The sequence below is a fragment of the Vipera berus genome (genome assembly GCF_964194415.1).
Source record: "Vipera berus genome assembly, chromosome: 16".
NCBI lineage: Eukaryota > Metazoa > Chordata > Lepidosauria > Squamata > Viperidae > Vipera > Vipera berus.
The window spans coordinates 2,272,258-2,294,541 of record NC_138219.1 but is presented as its reverse complement, the minus strand read 5'-3'; the positions used below and the strand labels follow the sequence as shown (position 1 = coordinate 2,294,541).

The 22,284-nt window shown below is 43.2% G+C and overlaps 1 protein-coding gene across 2 annotated transcripts in view; it reads right to left on the bottom strand.

Annotated features, from left to right (window-relative positions):
- Positions 1-2,186: 2,186 nt before the first annotated feature.
- The window catches only part of F11R (F11 receptor), a 38,100-nt gene continuing 18,002 nt past the window's right edge, over positions 2,187-22,284 (bottom strand). Inside the window, exons 3-9 of one of the 2 annotated variants that reach the window (XM_081340402.1) lie at positions 19,220-19,333; positions 17,415-17,552; positions 15,977-16,179; positions 10,856-10,958; positions 6,729-6,836; positions 4,916-5,727; positions 2,187-2,984 (exon numbers count right to left, since the gene is read on the bottom strand). In XM_081340402.1, the coding sequence (XP_081196528.1) occupies positions 5,714-5,727; positions 6,729-6,836; positions 10,856-10,958; positions 15,977-16,179; positions 17,415-17,552; positions 19,220-19,333 (680 nt within the window). In that variant the 3' untranslated portion in view covers positions 2,187-2,984; positions 4,916-5,713. Of the gene's footprint in view, positions 2,985-4,915; positions 5,728-6,728; positions 6,837-7,353; positions 8,836-10,855; positions 10,959-15,976; positions 16,180-17,414; positions 17,553-19,219; positions 19,334-22,284 lie in introns of those variants that run through there. The other variant, XM_081340403.1, reaches the window with a different exon arrangement.

Below are 22,284 nucleotides of genomic sequence, written 5' to 3'. Positions count from 1 at the left end.
CAAAAATGTCCCTGGAAGACAAGATCACCAAACAAAGGCTACCATACTTTGTGTCAATGCTGCTAACATTGAATGTTCTTGCTTGACTAGAGATGAAGAAGTAGCCGTTTTATATGTTAAACTTGTTTATTGCTTTAAAAGATTAGTTTAAGATTGGGAGGAGGGATGAGTAGGGATGCACTTTCAAGGCCATCTCTCTAACTAAAGAAGATAAGGCCTTTTCTAACAGAAGGGAAACCGATTCTTTAAATTAATTGGAGAATATGATTAGTGACAAAATTAGAAAGGTGGAGAATTGTGTTTTAATATATTGTGCAAGGGGGCGGGGCGGAGATTTCAGATTCCAGCTTCCTTCGAGCAACCATTTGCCGGTGTATTAGGCTGAATAAAGGCCTTTCAAGGTAAACAATGCAAACAGAGTCACTTGAAAAGCCCCTACGTCGGAAACTCGACACTTTGGCCATGTCATGCGAGCTAACTCTCTTGAAAAGTCAATCATGCCAGGAGTGACCAGTGGAAAATGGAGAAAGGGCCATTCTAGCATCTGTTGGCTGGACACTATGACACTGGGATGACCATGGCGGATCTGAAGGAGGCAGTGCGAGACGGAGGGGCATGGAGAGTGCTGATCCACTGGAAAGAGTGCAGAATCAGAATCGAGCTGGAAGGGACCTTGGAGGTCTTCTAGTCCAGCCCCCCCCCCCCCGCTCAAGCAGCAGACCCTCTTCAGACAAGTGGCTGCCCACTCTCTTTTTAAAATCCTCAAGAAGGGCAACGAGGATGATTACAGGACTGGAGGCTAAAACAGATGAAGAATGGTTGCAGGAACTGGGCATGGCTAGTCTAGTGAAAAGAAAGACTAGGAGTGACATGATAGCAGTCTTCCAGTATTTGAGGGGCTGCCATAAAGAAGACGGAGGTCAACCTATTCTCCAAAGCATCAAAAAGGTGGAAAAGGATATTTTATGTATTGGAAAGTTTAGCTGGGATGATATATTTTTTGTTAATAGGGAAGTAGATATAACTCTCCGTCTGTTATGTTTGTTTTCCACGGTTTGTGTTACGTGATTGTACATGGTTTGTGTCTTTAAACCCCTTGTCCCTTTTCCCTATGTATTATTCTGTTGTTATTCTTACTATAGATAATTAATAACGATTATTATAATAAAAAAAGATGGAAAAGTACCAATGGATGGAAACTAGTCAAGGTGAGAATCAACCTCCACCAAGAGCCTTGGTGGAGCAGTGGGCTAATGTCTCCTTAAGTAACACCAGCTGCCTGCAATTAGTGCAGGTTCGAGTCCCACGAGGCTCAAGGTTGACTCAGCCTTCCATCCTTCCGAGGTAGGTAAAATGAGGACCCAGATTGTTGGGGGCAATTAAGCTGACTGTAATAATGCCGCTTGGGTGTGTGTGTGAAAGCCCTAATAAGCAGGCATATACATAGAATGAAGGCTACTGCTAAGCTTGTAAGCCGCCCTGAGTCTTCGGAGAAGGGCGGGATATAAATGGAATTAAAATAAATAAAAATAAAATAAACCTAGAGATAAGGATCCATGGAGGTTCTGTCATTCAGATCATGATTGTCCCAAAGCTGCTTTTTCAGGAGCCAACTGGACTTTCTTTGGCTTTCCTTGACGAGAACATTTCACTTCTTCAAGAAATTCCTTCAGGAAACAAAGTCCCGTCGCCTTTTGGGACTAGAACTAAGGAGAAGTTTCCTAACGGAGAACAATTAACCAGAACCAGTGGAAGGGAAGTTGCCTCCAGACGTTGTGGGTGCTCCATCACTGGAGCCTTCTTAAAAGATTGGACAGCCACTTGTCTGGAATAGTCTAGGTCTCCCACTTGTCCAGGGGGTTAGACTAGAAGACCTCCGAGGTCCCTTCCAGCTCCATTCCGATTAATTGATTGAATCTGGTTTCTCCATTGACTTTGCTTGCCAGATGGTTGCAAAAGGGGATCACGTGAACCCTGGAAACTGCTACCGTCATAAATGTGAGTCAGCGGTCAAGCATCCGAACGTAAATCACGTGACCACGGGGGTGCTGCAACAGAAGTGTGAAAAATGGTCCTAAGTCACCTTTTTTCAGCAATAGTCACTAAAGGAACTGTTGTAACTTGAGAATTACCTGTACTTTGCACACAGCTAAGGTTAAGATAAACTCTGACACAGCGAATTCATTGAATCAAAAGTTTTATTTCCAGTTCAGTGTCCAACATTTAAAAAAAAACACCTGTGTAAGGATATCGTAATATTAATAAAGTCAAATGTTAGTAAGGTAAAGGCCTTGCTGAAGTAACTTTAGCACATCTAACTCTCTCCTTCAGCACGCTTCCTTGATGGAGTGCATTGTGGCTATTTTATTTGCTACCCAATTAAATGCAAAATGCAGGACTTGATTTCTTGTTCAACTTCGGCCTCACGTGAAGGATTCTAGATTCCGTGTTTTACAACCTTGGCAACTTTAAGATGTGTGGACTTCAACCCCCAGAATTCCCCAGCCAGCCTTGCACATCTTAAAGTTGCCAAGGTTGCAAATGATTGTTTTTGGAGGACAGAAATGCAACTGGATCAACTTCCTAATCCCTGGCCTTAAATTCATAACTAACTCAAACTTAATTTGAGTGACATATTAGCTAAAAAAAAAATAGGCACACTATGGAATTCAGTTGGGTTGTTTTTTTTTTTACAAGAACACAGTGGTCAAGTTCCTAAACAATGAATAACTTGAAAGAAGGCTGGAAGCACAGCATTTTTAAATAGCTCCTGTTTAAAAAAATATGTAAAGGCAAACTATTTTTTTGTACATATATATATTTATATATATTTTTTTAAAAAAACAACCATTAAAAAAAAATCACACTTAATTACAAAGATCCATCGGGAACATTTACAGCAATCCTGAGCGGGGAAGACTTTAAAACACGAATCCTGTAAGCCACGATCAGACCAAGAAGGAAGATGTCTGTTTAAAGTCACCCTGAAAAAAAATCAAGAGGAGAAAAAAAATGCTTTGATATACCAGAGAATAATAAAGATAGAAAATGAATGTTGTAAATGTAAAAGCAAAGAAGGGACTTTTTAAAATCATTTATGGTGGACGTGTGATAAAGCAAAGAAATATTGGAGATCTTATATAGTCAGATCTTAATACAGAAAATTCTTAAAGTGAACATAGAAAGAAAACTAGAGACTTTTCTGTTGAGGTTAATGGACAAAGACCTGGAAAAAAATTGGAAATTTGATATTTATATATGTTGACGGCAGCAAGACTGCTTTACGCACAAAAATGGAAGGATGTTTTGATTCCCACTACGGCTGAATGGCTACAGAAGCTGATGGAGTTGGCAGAGATGGCTAAATTGACCATTTTGATTAAAGAAAAAACACACAAATACTTTTATTTCTACGTGGAAACTGCTTCTGGACTTCGTGCTTGAAGTAGAAAAAAATGAAACTTTGATTTGGGGCTTTACTGATTAGAGAGAGATCTGTTGTGATTGAAATGACTAGTTTATACTATTATGCAAAAGTAAAAACTTGAGGTTTGATGTTAATGTTTTATTCTACCGCACCAAAGGGAGTTGGAAGTCAATGCCTTATTTTTCCTTTCCCCCCTTGATTTTCCCCACTTTTCTCTTTCCTAATTTCCCTACTATTTATTTTTCTTTTTTCTTTGTATGCTATATTATAAACTAATAAAAATTTATACTAAGAAAACAAATATATCTCAGATGTTTGTCTACGCTCCAAATGGCATCTGTCAAAGATGACCAAATTACCACGATCACAACTGCACAGCCTCAGTGATATTTATTTTTGTATTTTCTTTGTAGACTATATTATAAACAAATAAAAATTTATACTAAGAAAACAAATATATCTTAGATGTTTGTCTACGCTCCAAATAGCATCTCTCAAAGATGACCAAATTACCATGATCACAACTGCACAGCCTCAGTCATATTTAATTCTAAAAATAAATAGCTTGGTTCTCCCCAGATGTTCAAAGCCTACTTTTTATATGATTTTGTTCAAGGCCTAAAGCATTACAGGCAGTCCTCGGCTTACGGCTATTCATTTAGCAGCAGTTCAAAATTATGACAGTGTCAAAAAAATGACTCATGTCCTGTTCTCGAAGTTACAACTGTCACACTACATTATAAAATCATGATTTGGGCATTTGGTAAGCAGCTGGCAGCGCCATGTGATCACGGCTTGTTATCTTCCCAGCTGGCTTCTGACAAAGTTAAATTCAAGAAGCTGGATTCACTTAATGACCACATGATTCAACTAACAACCATGTGATTTGCCTAATGAGTGCAGTACAAAATGATTGCAAATGGTCATGAGATGGCTGGCTTCAGGATCACGTTTATTTATTTATTAAATTCATAGGCTGCCCACCGTGCATCACTTGGTGACTGAAATCCTGATCCCAATTTGTGGTCGTTAAATCGAGGACCACCTGTATTTCCATTGTCCAGAATAGTATTTCTCTAAAATTCTGCCTTAAGTAGAATTTCTGGCTCCAATTCAGATATCGACAGACACTTTAAAAACACAAATTATCTAAGTTCTAAAACATATGATGATGATGATGATGATGATGATAATAATAATAATAATAATAATAATAATAATAATAATAATGATGATGATGATGATGATGATGATGATGATGTTGGAAGGGACCTTGGAGGTCAGCTAGTCCAACCCCCTGAGTTTGACTCTCATTTCTCTAAAAACTGGGAATGCAAAGCCAAATATTATTATAAGCCCTCTGAGGCTGCAAAAGGCTTTCTCACCACCCATTAAATCACCATCCCATTAAAACCAGAAGTCCAAAATCAGACTTTGGTGACCCAGATTCCTGGAGAGGGAACCTGGTGAGTTTTTGCTTCTACTTACATCGCTTCGATTGGAAGGCTGGCTGTAAATTACCTTCTTACTGCCACTGCTGGAAAAGGTCAGAGAAGGGGAAGATTAGGAGCGAGTTTCTCAACCTCGGCAACTTTAAGACAGGTGGACTTCAACTCCCACAGTTCCCCAGCCAGCATGCTTTAAAATAGGTGTTCTGCAACTCCCAGAATTCCCTGGCCAGCATGCTTTAAGGGGGGGGGGGGTGGACATCAACTCCCAAATGTCTTCTCCAACTTGGGAGTTCAATGACATGCTGGAAATGGTCTATTGGAGGATTCTGGGAATTTACATCCATAATTCCCAGGGGGCTTAAAGCTGGGGAACACTGACTTATTGTTTGAACATTGATTTTGATTATTTTTGTTTGCTGACTTTTCACTTACTGTACAGGTAGTCCTAGAGTTACAACTACAATAAGGCCTGGAAAATTGGTCCCTAAGCAGGAGACTCGTTAAGCGAGACATCACGTACTCCAATGCGCGACCTTCCGTGCCTGCTTCTCCGTTGACTTCACTGGTCACAAGCTGGCTGGGAAGGTCGCAAATGGTGATCACAGGACCATCATAAATATAGTCCCCCAAATGTTGATCAAGTGCCCGTGGGGAGGCTATGACACTTGTTAAGTGCGAGAACCAGCCACAGCTTCAAACAGTCACTAAGCAAACAGTCGTGACTTGAGGACTACCCTGTACTTTGCTCTTCTTATGAATTTGTGTCTCCCACTTTTCATCAGTGGACGGCAGGACGACCGGCGGTTACGAGGCAAAGGAAGGAAGAAATGGCTACTCACGTTGTTCTTTCTGAAAAACAAGAAAAAGACAAATAATCTGTTAGCCCAGAGGTCCCCGACCTTTCGGGCACCAGGGACCGGTTTCGTGGAGAGAAGTTTTTCCGTGGACCGGAGGGTGTGTAGTTTTGTGTACTGCCTGCATCCCACGGATGGGGGCTTTGCTTGTTTGTGTGGGCTGGTTGCTGGCACACCGCAGTCCGGTACCGGTCCATGGACCGGGGGTTGGGGACCCTTGCGTAAGCTAAGAGAGGAGGTGATCACGTCTCTCTTGCAGGGTTAGAAAGGATCAAAGTCCATGAATCCAAGCACCAAAATTCAGTTCTGTTCGCTTTCTCTCCAACTGGATCAGCTTTCCAGGGACCCCACATTTTCCAGCAAATTTGATATGTTTATGAAGAGTAGACTTCAGCTCCCAGAACTCCCCAGCCCGAATAGCTTCAAAGGAGTACAGGTAGTCCTCAACTTACGGCCATGAAGTCGTAAGTTGAGGACTACTTCCTTTGCTAAGTGAGACGGTTGTTAGGTGAATTTTGCCCCGTTTTATGAACTTTCTGGCCACAGTTGCTAAGCAACTTTCTCTGCTGATAAGCAAAGTGAACGAGGGAAGCCAGATTCGCTTAATGACGGTGTGATGCACTTAACAACTGCAGCGATACACTCAACAACCGTGGCAAAAGAGGTCCTAAAATTGGGTGCCACTTACTTAACAACCGCCTTGCTTAGCAGTGGAAATTCTGCTCCCAGATGTGGTCGTACGCCGAGGACGACCAGTACGACTCAATATCGGGTTTTGTGAGCTATCTGCAGGCTTTCTAAGACGATCTTGATGGCTACTAAACTCCGTCAAGTTCCCAAATCTTAGCAAATCTGCTTTCTGGTCTTCTTTCTCCTCTGACACCCACTCAGCCTTGGGGGGCTGGGGGTTAAAGAAACAGGACCACAAAACACAACAAAAATTACATTTTTCCTGCTTGTTTTGTGAAAACAAGAAAGATGCTGTTGGCCACTTACTGCTGAAATAGCCTCGATTGTAAGCAAACCAAATCCCAAAAATGACCAGTCCCAGAATGATGAGGAGAACCACCACGGCCGCCACGATCCCACCCACGTTCAGTTCACCTGCAAGAGCAATAAAAATGGATCAACCGTTAGAAAGATCGAAGGCGCAACTCTCAAGACCGCCAGAACTTACAAAGCAGAAAACCGCCAGCAAGGCTGTTGATCAGTGTTCATCCAGTCTTGGCCCAGCTATGGCCAATCAACTTGAATAAAATTAACCCTTAGGAGCATCCTTTTTATGTCCCGCTCCCTTTTGTGCGTTTATCTTTGAGCATTCCAGATAGAATCCCACTTAAAGCAGAAGTAGACTTAAAGAAAAGAAACACAGGTGGTCCTTGACTTACCACCACAATTGAGCTCACAATTTCTGTCCCTAAGCAAGACAGTTGTTCGGTGAAGTTTTTTAAAAAAAAAATCCCATTTATATCCCGCCCTTCTCCGAAGACTCAGGGCGGCTTACAATCTAAGCACAAATCAATGTGCTTAGCAATAGCCTTCATTCTATGTATATGCCTGCTTATTATTAGGGCTTTCGGGGGGGCCCAATCGGCATTATTACAAAGTCAGCTTATTGCCCCCAACAATCTGGGTCCTCATTTTACCTACCTCGGAAGGATGGAAGGCTGAGTCAACCTTGAGCCTGGTGGGACTCGAACCTGGACTTGCCCCATTTATCACTTTTTTTGCCACAGGGGTTAAGTGAAACACTACAGTTGTTTACTTAGTAACAAAGGTTGTTATGTGAATCTGGCTTCCCCATTTGATTTTGCTTGTCAGAAGATCACAAAAGGGGATCACGTGATCCCGGGACACTTCAACCATCATAAATATGAGTCCAGTTGCTAAGCATCTGAATTTTATTGAAATTTTATTTTATTCGAAGAAGGTAAAAATACTAAATGCCACAATATTTACCAAAGGGCAAAAGAATAAAAAAAAACCCAACAAAGATATGAAAAAGTGTCTAAAAATAAAAGAAAAAGAAAAAAGACTAACAGATATACAGCTAACATCCTCCATAGTTTAATGCTGATTAATATAGCACAGCAATGTTAGTTTCCCACTCCTTGAGAAATAGGCCCAAAGAATTTAAAACTATTAAACTACTAAACCTATTTGCAAATTGTTAGCCTGTCATCTATAAACTATATTAATAACAAAATAGTTAATAGGAAAAACAACAATAACAAACATATTATTTATTTATTTATTTATTTTATTGGATTTATATACCGCCCTTTCCCGAAGTAATAAAAATTGTGAACAATAATAAGAGAAAGACAAGATTCCAAAACCCTGTTAAAAAACATTTAAGAAAATTTACCACGGTTTCAATCCCAAATCATCCCAAATATGAACCCTAATTGGTCCCAGATCAAATATACAAGTTTATGTTTTTATACCATTTCTTATCAATTGCTGATTAATTGAATACAATGTCCAATCTCCCAATCCAATTTATCTTCCCCCCAAAAAACCAGATAAGACCATCTATCAATTAGATCTATTAAGTCCATTTCCGACTTTCCTTCAAACCCCTTAAAAAAATCCCATTTGCCACTTATACATCCAGAGAGTCCTCCGTTATTATATAAAGAGCACAGTGTTAAGCTTCCAGAAGGTGTTTATTGAGTCGACGCTAATATTTCTGAGTCTATATTTCTTTCCGGCCAATTTACAGCTGGGAAATCACATTTCTTCTCAATATTTTCCACAATGTTGCTTTATGACTATGTTTCTTCCCAATGAATCTGCTACTCTGAGAACAAGCTCTTCTTGTGGGTTTAAAGTATTTAGTGTCTGATTCTTCAAAATGTTTTCCACGGCCTTTATTAGTTCATCAAATCTTTTAGAAAAAAATTCGGCTAAAGATTGCATGTTGCTAGCCAGGCTTTGCTTTCCTGCTTGAAGTCAGGCTCCTACTTCTTTCCATGTAATCCAATATGTGGTTGCTCAAATCAGGGAGCAAGCAAAGAAAAAAAGAAGATATTTTCTGACTATTTTGATCCAAAAGGTTTTTGTAGGTTAATCAAATACAAATCCAGAGGCATGTGCTTTGCTTCCATAAGAGCAGTCAAATAAAATCAAAGAAGGAAAAAAAAGCAAAAAAAGCAAAAAAAGGAAACAGAAAGAATCTATCAGGGGTTGAAATAAATCAGCTTTCAGCCAGCCAATTAACCTTTAAAGATAAAAACAAAAACAAAAAGTGAACTTAAAAAAAATGCAGGCATGCTTACAAAAAATGTTCCGCTGGTAGGAAAAGATGTAAACACCCTTTGATTTTCCAGCTGCTCCCCTCGGGAGCTGCAATCTTCAAAATTCCCCCTCCCAGGTGGGTCTGCAACCATCCAAAAGTTGTCCTGGGTCACTCCTAACTGCCCCCCTCCCCCGTTCATTCAAATCCAGGGGGGCAAAACTGCAAAAGAACCAAGTCTGGCAGCAAGAGAAAGAGATCGTAAGAGGAAAAAAAGCCTCTCGCCTCTTCAGCAGCCATTTTGGAGAAGAGTCTGGCTTGAATTTTGATCATGTGACTCTAGGGATGCTGCAGCAGCCGTAAGGGTGAAAAATGGTCAGAGGTCACTTTTTTTCCAGTGCCGCTGTAACTTCGAGCAGTCATTACATGAACTGCTGTTAAGCTGAGGACTACCAGTATATATCAATAAAAATCTATCAACTAATAAGGAGCCTTGGTGGAGCAGTGGGCTAATGCCTCCTTAAGTAACACCAGCTGCCTGCAATTAGTGCAGGTTCGAGTCCCACCAGGCTCAAGGTTGACTCAGTCTTCCATCCTTCCCAGGTAGGTAAAATGAGGACCCAGATTGTTGGGGGCAATGAGCTGACTTTGTAATAATGCCACTTGGGGGGGGGGCGAAAGCCCTAATAAGCAGGCATATACATAGAATGAAGGCTACTGCTAAGCTTGTAAGCCGCCCTGAGTCTTCAGAGAAGGGCGGGGTATAAATGGAATTAAAATAAATAAATAAAATAAATATACATAGAATGAAGGCTACTGCTAAGCTTGTAAGCCGCCCTGAGTCTTCGGAGAAGGGCGGGATATAAATGGAATTAAAAAAATAAATAAATAAAACCTGTTTATTCAGAGATACTTTAAAGCAGGGGTCCCCAACCCCCGGTCCGTGGACCAGTACTGGACCACGGCATGCCCGCAACCGGTCCGCACATCTGTGGGATGGAGGCAGCACACAAAACCATGCACTCTCCGATCCGCAGAATAACCTTTTTCCGCAGAACCGGTCCCTGGCGCCCAACATGTTGGAAACCTCTGCTTTAAAGCAATGTGTCATGGTTCCGACAAATGCAGTGCTTCAAAGAACTTCAAGGCATTGTTTACCTTAAAGAATCTTTTATTATATTTATATTTATTTATTTATTTGATTTATATACATACATATTAGAAGCCAAGAACTGAATTCTCCTCCCCTGAACACATGCTATCAAACACAATTCCCTCCCTTAATTGCACGTCATAAATCACATCCTCCAATTAGTTTAACATGCAAGTTTCACTTCCTTTTTAACAACTGGCCAAATTCTTATCTTCTCCTATTAGAAACAGTCTTGAGATACATTCTCCCTACTCCTGCCAGCGTCCACTAATTCTAGCTCTAAAAATAATATATGACCTAAAGGAAGGCTACATCTCCCTATGTTGTCAAGCAAGAACATCCGATGTTAGCAGAATTCACGCAATGTTTCTCACCCTTAGCAAGTTTAAGAATGTCTGGACACCCAACTCCTAGAATTCCCTAGCCAGCTCTGCTGATTGGGGAATTCTGGGAGTTGGAGTTCTGACATTTAAAAGCTGCTAAAGTTCACAAACACCACATGTTACGCATTTGTTCTGTTGGAATTTAACATCTGTTGCACAACGACAATGGAATTCAAATTCAACTGGTTCACTTTGGACCATATTACTACTCTGTAAAATTAGGAATTTCCACCAACCCCTTTGCATTGCATTGCAAAACAGAATTGGATACCAAGGGACAAAGAGATGGCAGACTGTGCCACCCCAAAGAGCTGGTGCCCACAGGACAGATGCCAAGCAGCGTACTTACTGGTTTCCATGTGAATCGCCTCCGATCTCTGGGGCGGGCCCACCTTGTTCTCGGCTTCACAGGAATAGTCGCCTGCGTCCAGGGCCGTGGCGGGCTCAAACGCCTGGAGGAAAGAGAAAAGGACCTCAATTCTCGACCAAGAACACATCTGTCTCAACAGGTTGAGCCAGTAGTCATCCAAAATCTCTCTGGGATTCCTATTCTGCAAAAATTCCTATTCTGCAAAGGGTGTGTGGAAGAAAAACCACAATGGCACTGCTCGAATACAAGCAGTCCTCGGGTTAAGACCATCAGAATAGAATAGAATAGAATAGAATAGAATAGAATAGAATAGAATAGAAATAAGGAATAGAATAGAATAGAATAGAATAGAATAGAATAGAATAGAATAGAATAGAATAGAATAGAATAGAATAGAATAGAATAGAGAAATGAATGGAATGGAAGGGAAGGGAAGGGAAGGGAAGGGAAGGGAACGGAACAGAACAGAACAGAACAGAACAGAACAGAATAGAATAGAATAGAATAAAATAATGGAATGAAGAATAGAATGTAGAATAGAATAGAATAGAAATTAGAATAGAATAGAAATCAGAATAGAATAGAAATAAGGAATAGAATAGAAATAAGGAGTAGAATAGAATAGACTGTAGAATAGAATAGAATAGAATAGAATAGAATAGAATAGAATAGAATAGAATAGAATAGAATAGAATAGAATAGAATAGAATAGAATAGAATAATGGAATGAAGAATAGAATAGAATGTAGAATAGAATAGAATAGAAATTAGAATAGAATAGAAATCAGAATAGAATAGAAATAAGGAATAGAATAGAAATAAGGAGTAGAATAGAATAGACTGTAGAATAGAATAGAATAGAATAGAATAGAATAGAATAGAATAGAGTAGAATAGAATAGAAAAAATAGAATAGAATGGAATGGAATAGAATAATGGAATTAAGAATTAAATTAAATCAGATCGAATTGAATAAAATAGAACACTTTATTGACCAAGTGTGATTGGACACACAAGGAAATTTTCTCTGGCGCAGAAGCTCTCAGTGTACATGCAAAGCAACAGATTAATAATCATCATCATCTTCATAAGGATACCAATAAGAGGGGGAAGTAAAGAAGATGGGAAGGACAACAATACTACAGCCCTACCACTTGGGTAAATATCCTTGGACTAAGAGAATACTTTGATGATTAGGTGTTCAGCAGAGTGAGGGCACAAGGGGAAAAAACCCGTCCCCCTTGGATATTTATTGATTTGTTGTACGGCACATTCACATCAAACTTCAGCAATGCAGGAGTAAAATACAAAACATAGAATGTAAAATCTGAAATCTTACAGGATGATTACAAACGCATCTCAGTTGCAAATATAATTTTTTTTTACTTCATTTGTTGCAACCAGGAAATCGGCAAACTCTCCATCACAGATAATCCCCGAGTTACGAGTGTTCAACTTAACGCCCGTTCGAAATTACATGATCAGCGCCCCCTGGTGTTTACGAGCAAGTCCCCAAATTACAACTATTGCAGCACCACAGCAGTCATTCGCCCTTACGAGAGTGACTTGAGTGGGTGGCAACTGCAACGTTCACCCTATTTCCCCCGCCACACACTCCTCACAACTGCTTCCCCCTCCCTTTCTGCCACGCTGGACCCACTTATCTTGCAAAAATCCTCTCTGCCTTTGAGCGAGAGGAGAGCCGACTTGGAAATGCTTTTCACGCCGAGAATGGAAGTTTCTGGAGTCCGTGATCTCGCGTAAGTGTTGCGCCAAATCACAGACCTCAGAAACTTCCCTTCTCCATGCGAAAGGTGCCTGTCTCCTGCTCCTGCCCCACAACTCCTTTCTGCCTGAGGGCAGACCGGAAGCCTTCAACTGAGGGAGAAGGCCAGGCCCCTCGCACCATCTACCTCGCCAGAGCTCGCCGCACTGGGGGAGAAAATGACCCCGTTGTCCCCGGAGCCTTGGAGGCCTCCTCCAAGCCATCCGGAACGGAGGTTGGGAGAGGCTTCTGCATGCCTCCGGAGGTTGGATCCAGCCCTTGGAGGACTGCTCCAAGTTGCTGCCTCCTGGAAAAGAGCTCCCGGAAGTTGGAGGGGCCCTCCAAGCCATTTGCACCCAGAATGGAAATGGGGGGGGCTTCTACATGCCTCCGGCGGTTGGATCCAGGCCTTGGAAGCTCTGTTCTGGGCGGCAGCAGCTTGGAGCAGTCCTCCAAGGGCTGGATCCAACCTCCGGAGACATGCAGAAGTCCCCCCCCCTCCCTGCAATCTCTGTTCTGAGCTCGTAACTTGGGCGTCCTCCTGGATTCAGTTTTGAAGATCATATAGGAGCCGTGACCAGGGGGGCTTTTGCCCAGGTTCGCCTGGTGCACCAGTTACGGCCCTATCTGGACCGAGATGCCCTACGCACAGTCACTCATGCGCTCGTGACCTCCCGGTTAGACTACTGCAATGCTCTCTACATGGGGCTGCCCTTGAGGACCACTCGGAGGCTTCAGCTGGTGCAGAATGCAGCTGCGCGAGTAGTAATGGGAGTGTCCCGATACTCTCATGTAACACCTCTTCTCCACGAGCTGCATTGGCTTCCGGTTGCCCTCCGGGTGAGATTCAAGGTGCTGGTGATGACCTATAAAGCCCTAAATGGCTTGGGTCCGGACTATCTAAGGGAGCACCTGCTACCAGCATCAGCTTCCCATCATCCTGTGCGCGCCCACAGGGAGAGCCTCCTTAGGGTTCCGCTGGTTAGAGATTGCCGGCGGGTGATTCCCAGGGGGAGGGCCTTCTCAGTGGGTGCGCCCGCCCTTTGGAACGAGCTGCCGATGGAGCTTCGGACTGGCCCCGACCTTCGCTCTTTTCGCCGGGACTTAAAAACCTGGTTGTTCGAACTGTCTGGCCTGGACTGAGGGATTTTAAATTTTAAAGTATTTAATTAAATTATATTAAATTAATTTTAAAATTTTAATTTTATTGTTATTAGGAATTATGGGCTTTACTAATTTAATTCTATTTTATTCTTTTGTACTGTTTTAATTGCCCTGTGAACCGCCCTGAGTCCTTCGGGAATAGGGCGGTATATAAATTCAATAAATAAATAAATAAATAAATAAATAAATAAATAAATAAATAAATAAATAAATAAATGGCTTGGAGGACCCCTCCGAGGGCTGGATCCAACCTCTGGAGACATGCAGAAGCCCCCCCTTAATCTCTATTCCAGGTGTGGTGGCCACATGGCTGCAGAGTTGGGGGGAAGCAGGAGGCAGGCACTGCAAACAGCGTGAGAATTCAGGCACCCATTCTCTGCAAAAGAGGATCGGTGCCTGAACTCGCGCGGTGTTATGGCACCCAGGGGCTTGCACCGACTCTCCTGTCCCTCAAAACCAGGAAGCGCAGCAGAGAGGAGGCAGATCTTTTCCAGGTGAGAGAGTCCAGTGCAGCAAGAAGGGAGGGGGAAGCATGAGGTACCTTAGTGGGTTGGGGAGGCCTTGGGGTCCTGTTCCATCACTAGACGCCCCCCCCCACGGCCTTCACTTTGCACTTCGCAAACCACATGCGTTTTAATGAGCAAAAGGGAGTCGTCACATTCGAGGTACGAGATTCACTCCCAGGAGTTTCGGAGTTACGAGAGGAATGGGTTAGGCTCCATTCCACTCGTAACTCAAGGACTACCCGTGTAGGCTCTGTTTTGGCACTCCGTCACTATAGGTTGGGTAGTTCTGTTTTTTTACTTTAGGATAACCCCTAAACCTTGTGGGAAATAACTGGAAGTAGCAAGGAAATTTAAAAATAAATATTTGTATGCTTTTAGTATTATCATGTCATCCTATTTTATATTTTAAAATTATCATTTTATAATCAATTGTCTGAGTAGATGCTTTGAGTATATGGGGAAAAATACAAGTGGAGGGAGGGGGAGAGCAGGAGTTACAATAGGGGCCAAGTGTGAGTCACCATCTAGGAATTGTTTTTAAGTACCTTCTGGTGCCTGGTACCCCTGGCAGGTGTAGAAGATGGGAGACATCTCTCCTCTAGAATTGATAAGCATGTACATATATGGTCTGAGTAAACAGGATAGTAGGGGAGGGATCTCATTAGTATAATGTAAGCAAACAGGGACGGAGATAATGTATTCTGTTTAGGCGCTTCTGATAGACTGTAACCTCCAAAGCCTAAGCCAATGGGGCCACGGGGGAGGGAATTGGGGCGTCGCGATAGGATGTATAATAATATGTGATTTCGGAATTTGGGGGTGTGGTTCAGTGCTTGGCTACATTGCACTGTTTGCCTTCCTGAATCCACCACGTTTTGCAAACCATTACTTTTTAGACCAGGCATGTCAAACCCACGTCACGTGACGTCGCGTGACATATCGTGACTTTTTCCCCATTGCCGGCAATGGTGAGGACGCGGTTTCGTCGTGATGCATCCGGCCCGCGGGCCGGCAGTTTGACACGCCTGTTTTAGACTTTGTCGTGAAGTCTAATAAACTTCTTTTCTACTTGCAACTCAAACAGAGCGGATTTCAGTTTGTGACTACTTTTGTGTCTAACAACCTGAACGAGCTGTTCTCAGTCTTGCAACTTCTTCAGAACGGAAGCTGCTTCTTTGGATGAGAAGTGAAACATTTTCAAGAAAAAAACCCAGTCCAGTTGCCTTTTGGGAAAGCACCTTTGGCACAGCCAAACTCAGTGGGCACCAAGGACCCCACCATCCTCCTCCATCCCTCTGCAAAACCCCTCCCTTTTAGCACCGACGATGGTCGTTAGGTAATGAAACATCTGCAAGAAGACAACCAACCCATCTCTGCACACCTTCTCCCCTTGTAGCACTGACTATTTGTGTTTCTCAATTTTGCAAATTTAAGGTGGGTGGACTTCAACTCCCAGAATTCCTCAGCTTCCAGATGGGTGGACCTCAACGTGGCAGGCTGGGGAATTCTGGGAGTCCGCACACATTAATGTTGCTAAGCTCTCCTTGTCCATGAATGTAAGCCGCCTCACCTAACCCATACCAATTACCGGGTGGAAGCGAGACATGCAACTTGCACCCACCCCCCAATCCACACAGCTCAAAATCAGAAATGCAGGAACACACACCAACACGCCCGTGTCCGCGTCGATTGTGTAGGACGAATTCTTGAAGATGGTGCTGGTTTTGGGATCCGGGGGCATCTGGATGTCGTTCTTGAACCACTTGAAAGTCGGCCTGGGGTTGGCCTCGGTTTCCTCACATCTGAGGACCACCTTGTTGCCAATGGTCACCACCGAAGGAACGTGGGCGGTGGGCTTGGCGGCGGGCACTGCCGAGAAAGAGGAGGGCTGACAGGTTAGAATGCCAGTTTGGAGGGCATGAGGTGCCACAGGCGCAAAATGGCTGTCGTGGGAAAGTTGTACAGGCAGTCCTCAACTTATGACAAAAAAGGGTACTTACTCCTAGTTTCAAAATTCCAATGTCCAGCCCGCCCCTCCTCAGTTACGTGACCTCAAATCAGCCATTTGCAGTGCACGGGATGGAGATAAACTGGGGTTTAGTTCCAGTTTGTGGCAAAACCCGCCACATGGCAACACAATGGGTTCCGTTAATTACCACGGCCTTTACTGTACAATCACCACGTTTGCGTAATAACTGCCACACACACACACACACACACACACACACACACACACACAGAGAGAGAGAGAGAGAGAGAGAGAGAGAGAGAGAGAGAGAATTGGGCCATGTGATTGGCTTTGGAATGGAATGGAATGGAAGAATAGAATAGAATAGAATAGAATAGAATAGAATAGAATAGAATAGAATAGAATAGAATAGAATAGAATAGAATAGAATAATGGAATGGAATAGAATTACAGAATAGAATAGAATAGAATAGAATAGAATAGAATAGAATAGAATAGAATAGAATAGAATAGAATAGAATAGAATAGAATAGAATAGAATAGTGGAATGAAGAATGGAATGGAACGGAACGGAGCGGAACAGAGTAGAGTAGAGTAGAGTAGAGTAAAATAGAATAGAATAGTGGAATGAAGAATAGAATGGAATGGAATAGAATAGATTGGAATGGAGTAGAGTAGAGTAGAGTAGAGAATAGAATAGTGGAATGAAGAATGGAATGGAGTGGAGTGGAGTGGAGTGGAGTGGAGTGGAGTAGAGTAGAGTAGAGTAGAGTAGAGTAGAGTAGAATATAGAATAGAATAGAATAGAATAGAAGCTGGAAGGGACCTTGGAGGTCTTCTAGTCCAGCCCCCTGCTCAATGAATGTTAGGTGGACCCCTCTTCTTTGGTGCAGCCCCTGAAATACTGCAAGATGCAATATCATGTACCCCCCCAGTCCTTCTTTCTACAAGACTAGATTGACGCAAGTCTTTAGTTTTCTTGCTAAAGAGTTTGCATCAAGCAGCCCTTTCATAAAGCCTCCCCCCCCCCGCTTATGTTTTGCAGAGCTCAAACGATCCCTCCAACTCAAGAGTGCCCGGCTGAGAGTGGGGTCCCAGCTTCCAGGCCCAGGGCGTCCTTAAGTGGAACGGGTACCTTGCACAACCAGCTGCACTTGCGACTGCGAAAAAGACTCTCCGAGGACTTCGCAAGTGTACAAGCCTGAGTCTTTGCGGGTCACCGACGCAAGGTGGATCTCATGGGGGGTGAACGTGGCGCGATCCTTGTAGTTATCTGAAGAATGGGGCACAAGAGAAGGAAAAGAGTCAGAAAGAATTCGGCTATATCTGTATAAAGTTGGGCGAGATGCCTCTGCTTGCTTGTGTACATAAATACAGGTGGTCCATTTAGCGGCCGTTTGAAGTTAAACGTCAATGAAAAAGGTGACCTACGACCATTTTTCACACTTATAACTATTGCAGCATTTCCACCACCCCCAGTCACGTGATCAAAATTCAGACACTCGGCAACTGACTCATACTTATGACGGTCTCAGTGTCCCCTGGGGTCACGTGAACCCCTTTGGCGACCTTCTGACAAGCAAAGTCAATGGGGAAGCCAGATTCCCTTAACGACCGTGTGACTAATTTAACAACTGCAGTGGTTCACTGCATAAGCGTGCCCGGTTGTGAAACGGGACAAAACCTACTTAACAAACGCCTCACTAAGCAGTGGAAATTTTTGGGCCCAACTGTGATCAGACGTTGTGGATTACCTGTATAGAGATATTAATCTAATTTTCCAGATTTGGGCCAAGCACATCGGATCTGCTTAAAGATGGGTGGACCTCAAATCCCCTGGCTGGAGAATTCTGGGAGTTGAAGTTCACACAACTTCAAGCTTCCCTGCTTGACAAAACTGACAACTTCTTCCCCAGACTGGCACCATCCAAATTTCTTGGATTAGGTCCCATAATCCACAGCCAGCACAGATTTTGGGCAGTACCATTCTAACCCATTGGGAAGCACCCTGTTGCAAAGGGTTGTTCCAGACCAAGATCCCAACAAACACAGAACCACATAGTTTGGGAAATAATAATAATCACAACAACAACAATAGCATAGGAAGGGACCTTGGAGGTCATCTAGTCCAACCCCCTGCTCAGGCAGGAAACCCCATACGATTTCAGACAAATGGCTGTCCAGTCTCTTCTTAAAAACTTCCAGTGTTGGAGCATTCACAACTTCTGTAGGCAAGTAGTTCCACTGATTACCGGTAATTGTTTTAGCTGTCAGGAAATTCCTCCTTAGTTCTAGGTTGCTTCTCTCCTTGACTAGTTTCCATCCGTTGCTTCTTGTCCTGCTTTCAGGTGCTTTGGAGAATAGCTTGACTCCCTCTTCTTTGGGGCAGCCCCTGAGATACTGGAAGACTGCTATCATGTCCCCCCTCGTCCTTCTTTTCATTAAACTAGACATACCAATTCCTTAAATATTTTAGCTTCCAGCCCCTTAATCATCTTTGTTGCTCTTCTCTGCACTCTTTCTAGAGTCTCAACATCTTTTTTACGTCGTGATGACCAAAACTGGATGCCGTATTCCAAGTGTGGCCTTACCAAGGCCTTGTAAAGTGGTATCAACACTTCACGTGATCTTGATTCTATCCCTCTGTTAATGCACTGTGTTGGCTTTTTTGGCGGCTGCAGCACACGGCTGGCTCATATCTAAGTGATTGTCCACTAGGACTCCGAGATCCCTCTCACAGTTGCTACTATTGAGCAACTAAACTATACCTGTGCCTTTGGTTTTTCTTGCCTAAATGTAGAACCTTACTTTTTTCACCACTGAATTTCATTTTGTTACATAGAGCCCCATGTTCAAGTCTGTCCAGATCCTCCTGTATCTTAAGCCTATCTTCTGGAGTGCAGACCACTTGGTAATCACCCAGTCTGTCGGACTACCCACCTGTGAACTTCTTGTCATGATAAAAGAGCAGGGTGGTGCCATCTTTCTGGAACTTCCACTCCTGGCGTGTCGGGTTGGGTTGTGACTGTATGGCTTTGCAGGGCAAGCTCACCGCTGGGAAGAGAATGAAGGCATGAGAGAGGCAGAAAAGAGATCTTGCACCAGGGCTGCCAAGCTAAATTATTATGGGCTGGGAAAAAGAACACATAATATAGAACACAGGTAGCCCTCAACGTACAACAGTTAGTTTAGTGACCATTCAAAGTTACAACAGCACTTTAAAAAGTGACTTATTATCATTTTCCTCCTGGTCATGTGATGAAAGTTCAGATGCTTGGCAACTGGCATGTACTTATGATGGTCACAGGGTCCCTTCTGCGACCTTCTGACCAGCAAATCAATGGGGAAGGCAGATTCACTTAACAACCGGGTTACTAACTGAACAGCTGCAGTGATTCACTTAACAACTTGGGCAAGAAAGGTTGTGACGTGGGGCAAAACTCACTTAACAACTGATCCCAGGACACTGGCAACCATCATCAGTACCTGCCAGTTGTCAAGTGTCTAAATTCTGATCGTGTGACCGTGGGGATGCTGCACTGGTATGAAAAACGGTCATGAGTCGCTTTTTCAGGGCCGCTGTAACTTTGAACAGTCACTAAATGGCTAATGCCTCCTTAAGTAACACCAGCTGCCTGCAATTAGTACAGGTTCGAGTCCCACCAGGCTCAAGGTTGACTCAGCCTTCCATCCTTCCCAGGTAGGTAAAATGAGGACCCAGATTGTTGGGGGCAATTAAGCTGACTTTGTAATAATGCCGCTTGGGGTGTGTGTGAAAGCCCTAACAAGCAGGCATATACAGAGAATGAAGGCTACTGCTAAGCTTGTAAGCCGCCCTGAGTCTTCGGAGAAGGGCGGGATATAAATGGAATTAAAATAAAAATAAAAAATTAATAATAATAATAAACAAATGACTTATAAGTCAAGGACTGCCTGCATGTGTAAATGTATTGTTAACTGGGCTGCAACAAGCAACTGTGGCTCTAGCAATACAAATTTGTTCAGAACAATTTAGCCTAGCAAGGCTTATACAGGTAAGGTCATGGTTCCGATAGATGAAATCCATCAAAAGAACTTCAAGGCAAGAATTCTTCCTTAAAGAACATTTTATTCAGGAAACAAAGTATCGGCACTACAAAGTTGAACCCAAAACTAATTTCCCTTCCCGCGGGCTTTCTGCCCAGCCTGCCAAACCGTTAACAATTCGCCCTTGGGTTCCCACAAAGCAGCGTTTTTTATTATTATGGCTAGCTGAGCTCAGCATTCATCCCAACCCCCCTTCTGCACCTGATCTCTAAATAGAAGGGAGAGCATGTTAAAAGCAAAAAAGAGAAAATGGCAGCGATTTCCATCAGTTGCCAGAGCGGGAACGTCCAATGTTTTCAGCGTTGACAGGTAGTCCTTGACGTAGGAATCGAATGTTTCCTGGAATTTGCACTTTAAGTCATGACAGTCTCAAGTAGAAGCAGACTCAAAAAGTTATAGCTTTTTTTCGCAGCAGTTGTTAAGCGAATGGGATGGTCGTTAAGTGAATCAGTGTATTCACATGGGCAATTTTTGCTGGAAACCAGGAAAAAAAAACATCCAAAAAAAATCTCAATCATGTGACGGCGGAATACTGCAACTGGCTGCCAAGGTGATCTCAGCACTCCGAATGCGGTCACGTGACCACAAGGGTCCATATGCAGCCATCAGAACTACGGAACTGGGTCATAAGTATAGTTTTGTGGGGTCCACCATAACTTCAAATGGTCATTAAGCAACTGGTCGTTAAACGAGGATTGCTTGTAATTTGGTGTGTTAAGTTGAGTGAATCAAGGAAAACTGCTAAATAATAATAATAGTAACAATAATAATAATAATCATAATAATAAAGTTGGAAGGGACCTTGGAGGTCATCTAGTCCAACCCCCTGCTCAGGCAGGAAACCCTATACCATTTCAGACAAATGGCTGTCCAGTCTCTTCTTAAAAACTTCCAGTGTTGGAGCACCCACAACTTCTGGAGGAAGGTTGTTCCACTGGTTAATTGTTCTAGCTGTCAGGAAGTTTATCCTTAGTTCTAGGTTGCTTCTCTCCTTGACTAGTTTCCACCCGTTCCTCCCTGTCTTGCCTTCGGGCGCTTTGGAGAATAGCTTGACTCCCTCTTCTTTGGGGGCAGCCCCTGAGATATTGGAGCGCTGCTATCCTGTCACCCCTCATCCTTCTCTTCATTAAACTAGACATTCCCAATTCCAGCAACCGTTCCTTATATGTTTTAGCCTCCAGTCCCCTAATCATCCACCCCATGCTTGGAGCAGGAAAACTACGGAACATCTTCAGTGCAGGAAGGAAGGAAGGAAGGAAGGAAGGAAGGAAAGAAGGAAGGAAGGAAGGAAGGAGGGAAGGAAGGAAGGAGAATGACTGTAGGGTCCTTGCTGCTCTCTGAGCTGGGCTGTTTACTTGCAGATGCTTCATGCCCCAGCTAGGTGACATCATTAGCTAATTTGTTCCCTGGTTGGGTAATGAAACGTCTGCAAGAAAACGACAAAGCTCAGAGGGCCCCCAGGAGTCCCTCCTGACTTATGACCATTGCAGCATCCCTAACTGTGGTTGTAAGACTGAGGACTCCAGGTAGTCCGCGGTTTACGACAGGTCATTTAGTGAGCGTTCAAACTTACAACGGCACTGAAAAAAGTGGATGTTTTTTCACATTTACGGCCCTTGCAGCATCCCCACGCTCAGGTAATCAAAATTCAAATCCTTGGCACCTGACTCATACTTATGACGGTCGCAGTGTCCCCAAGCCATGTGATCCCCTTTTGTGACCTTCTGACAAGCAAAGCCGGATTCGCTTAACAGCCATATTCCTAACTTAAACACCGCAGCGACTCGCTGCTTAACCATGCACGGTCGTAAACTGGGGCCAAACTCCCTTAACAAATGTCTCTCTTAGCAAGAGAAATTTTGGGTTGAATTGTGGTCGCAAGTCGAGGACTGCCTGCATCTGAATTATTGGATGAAGAA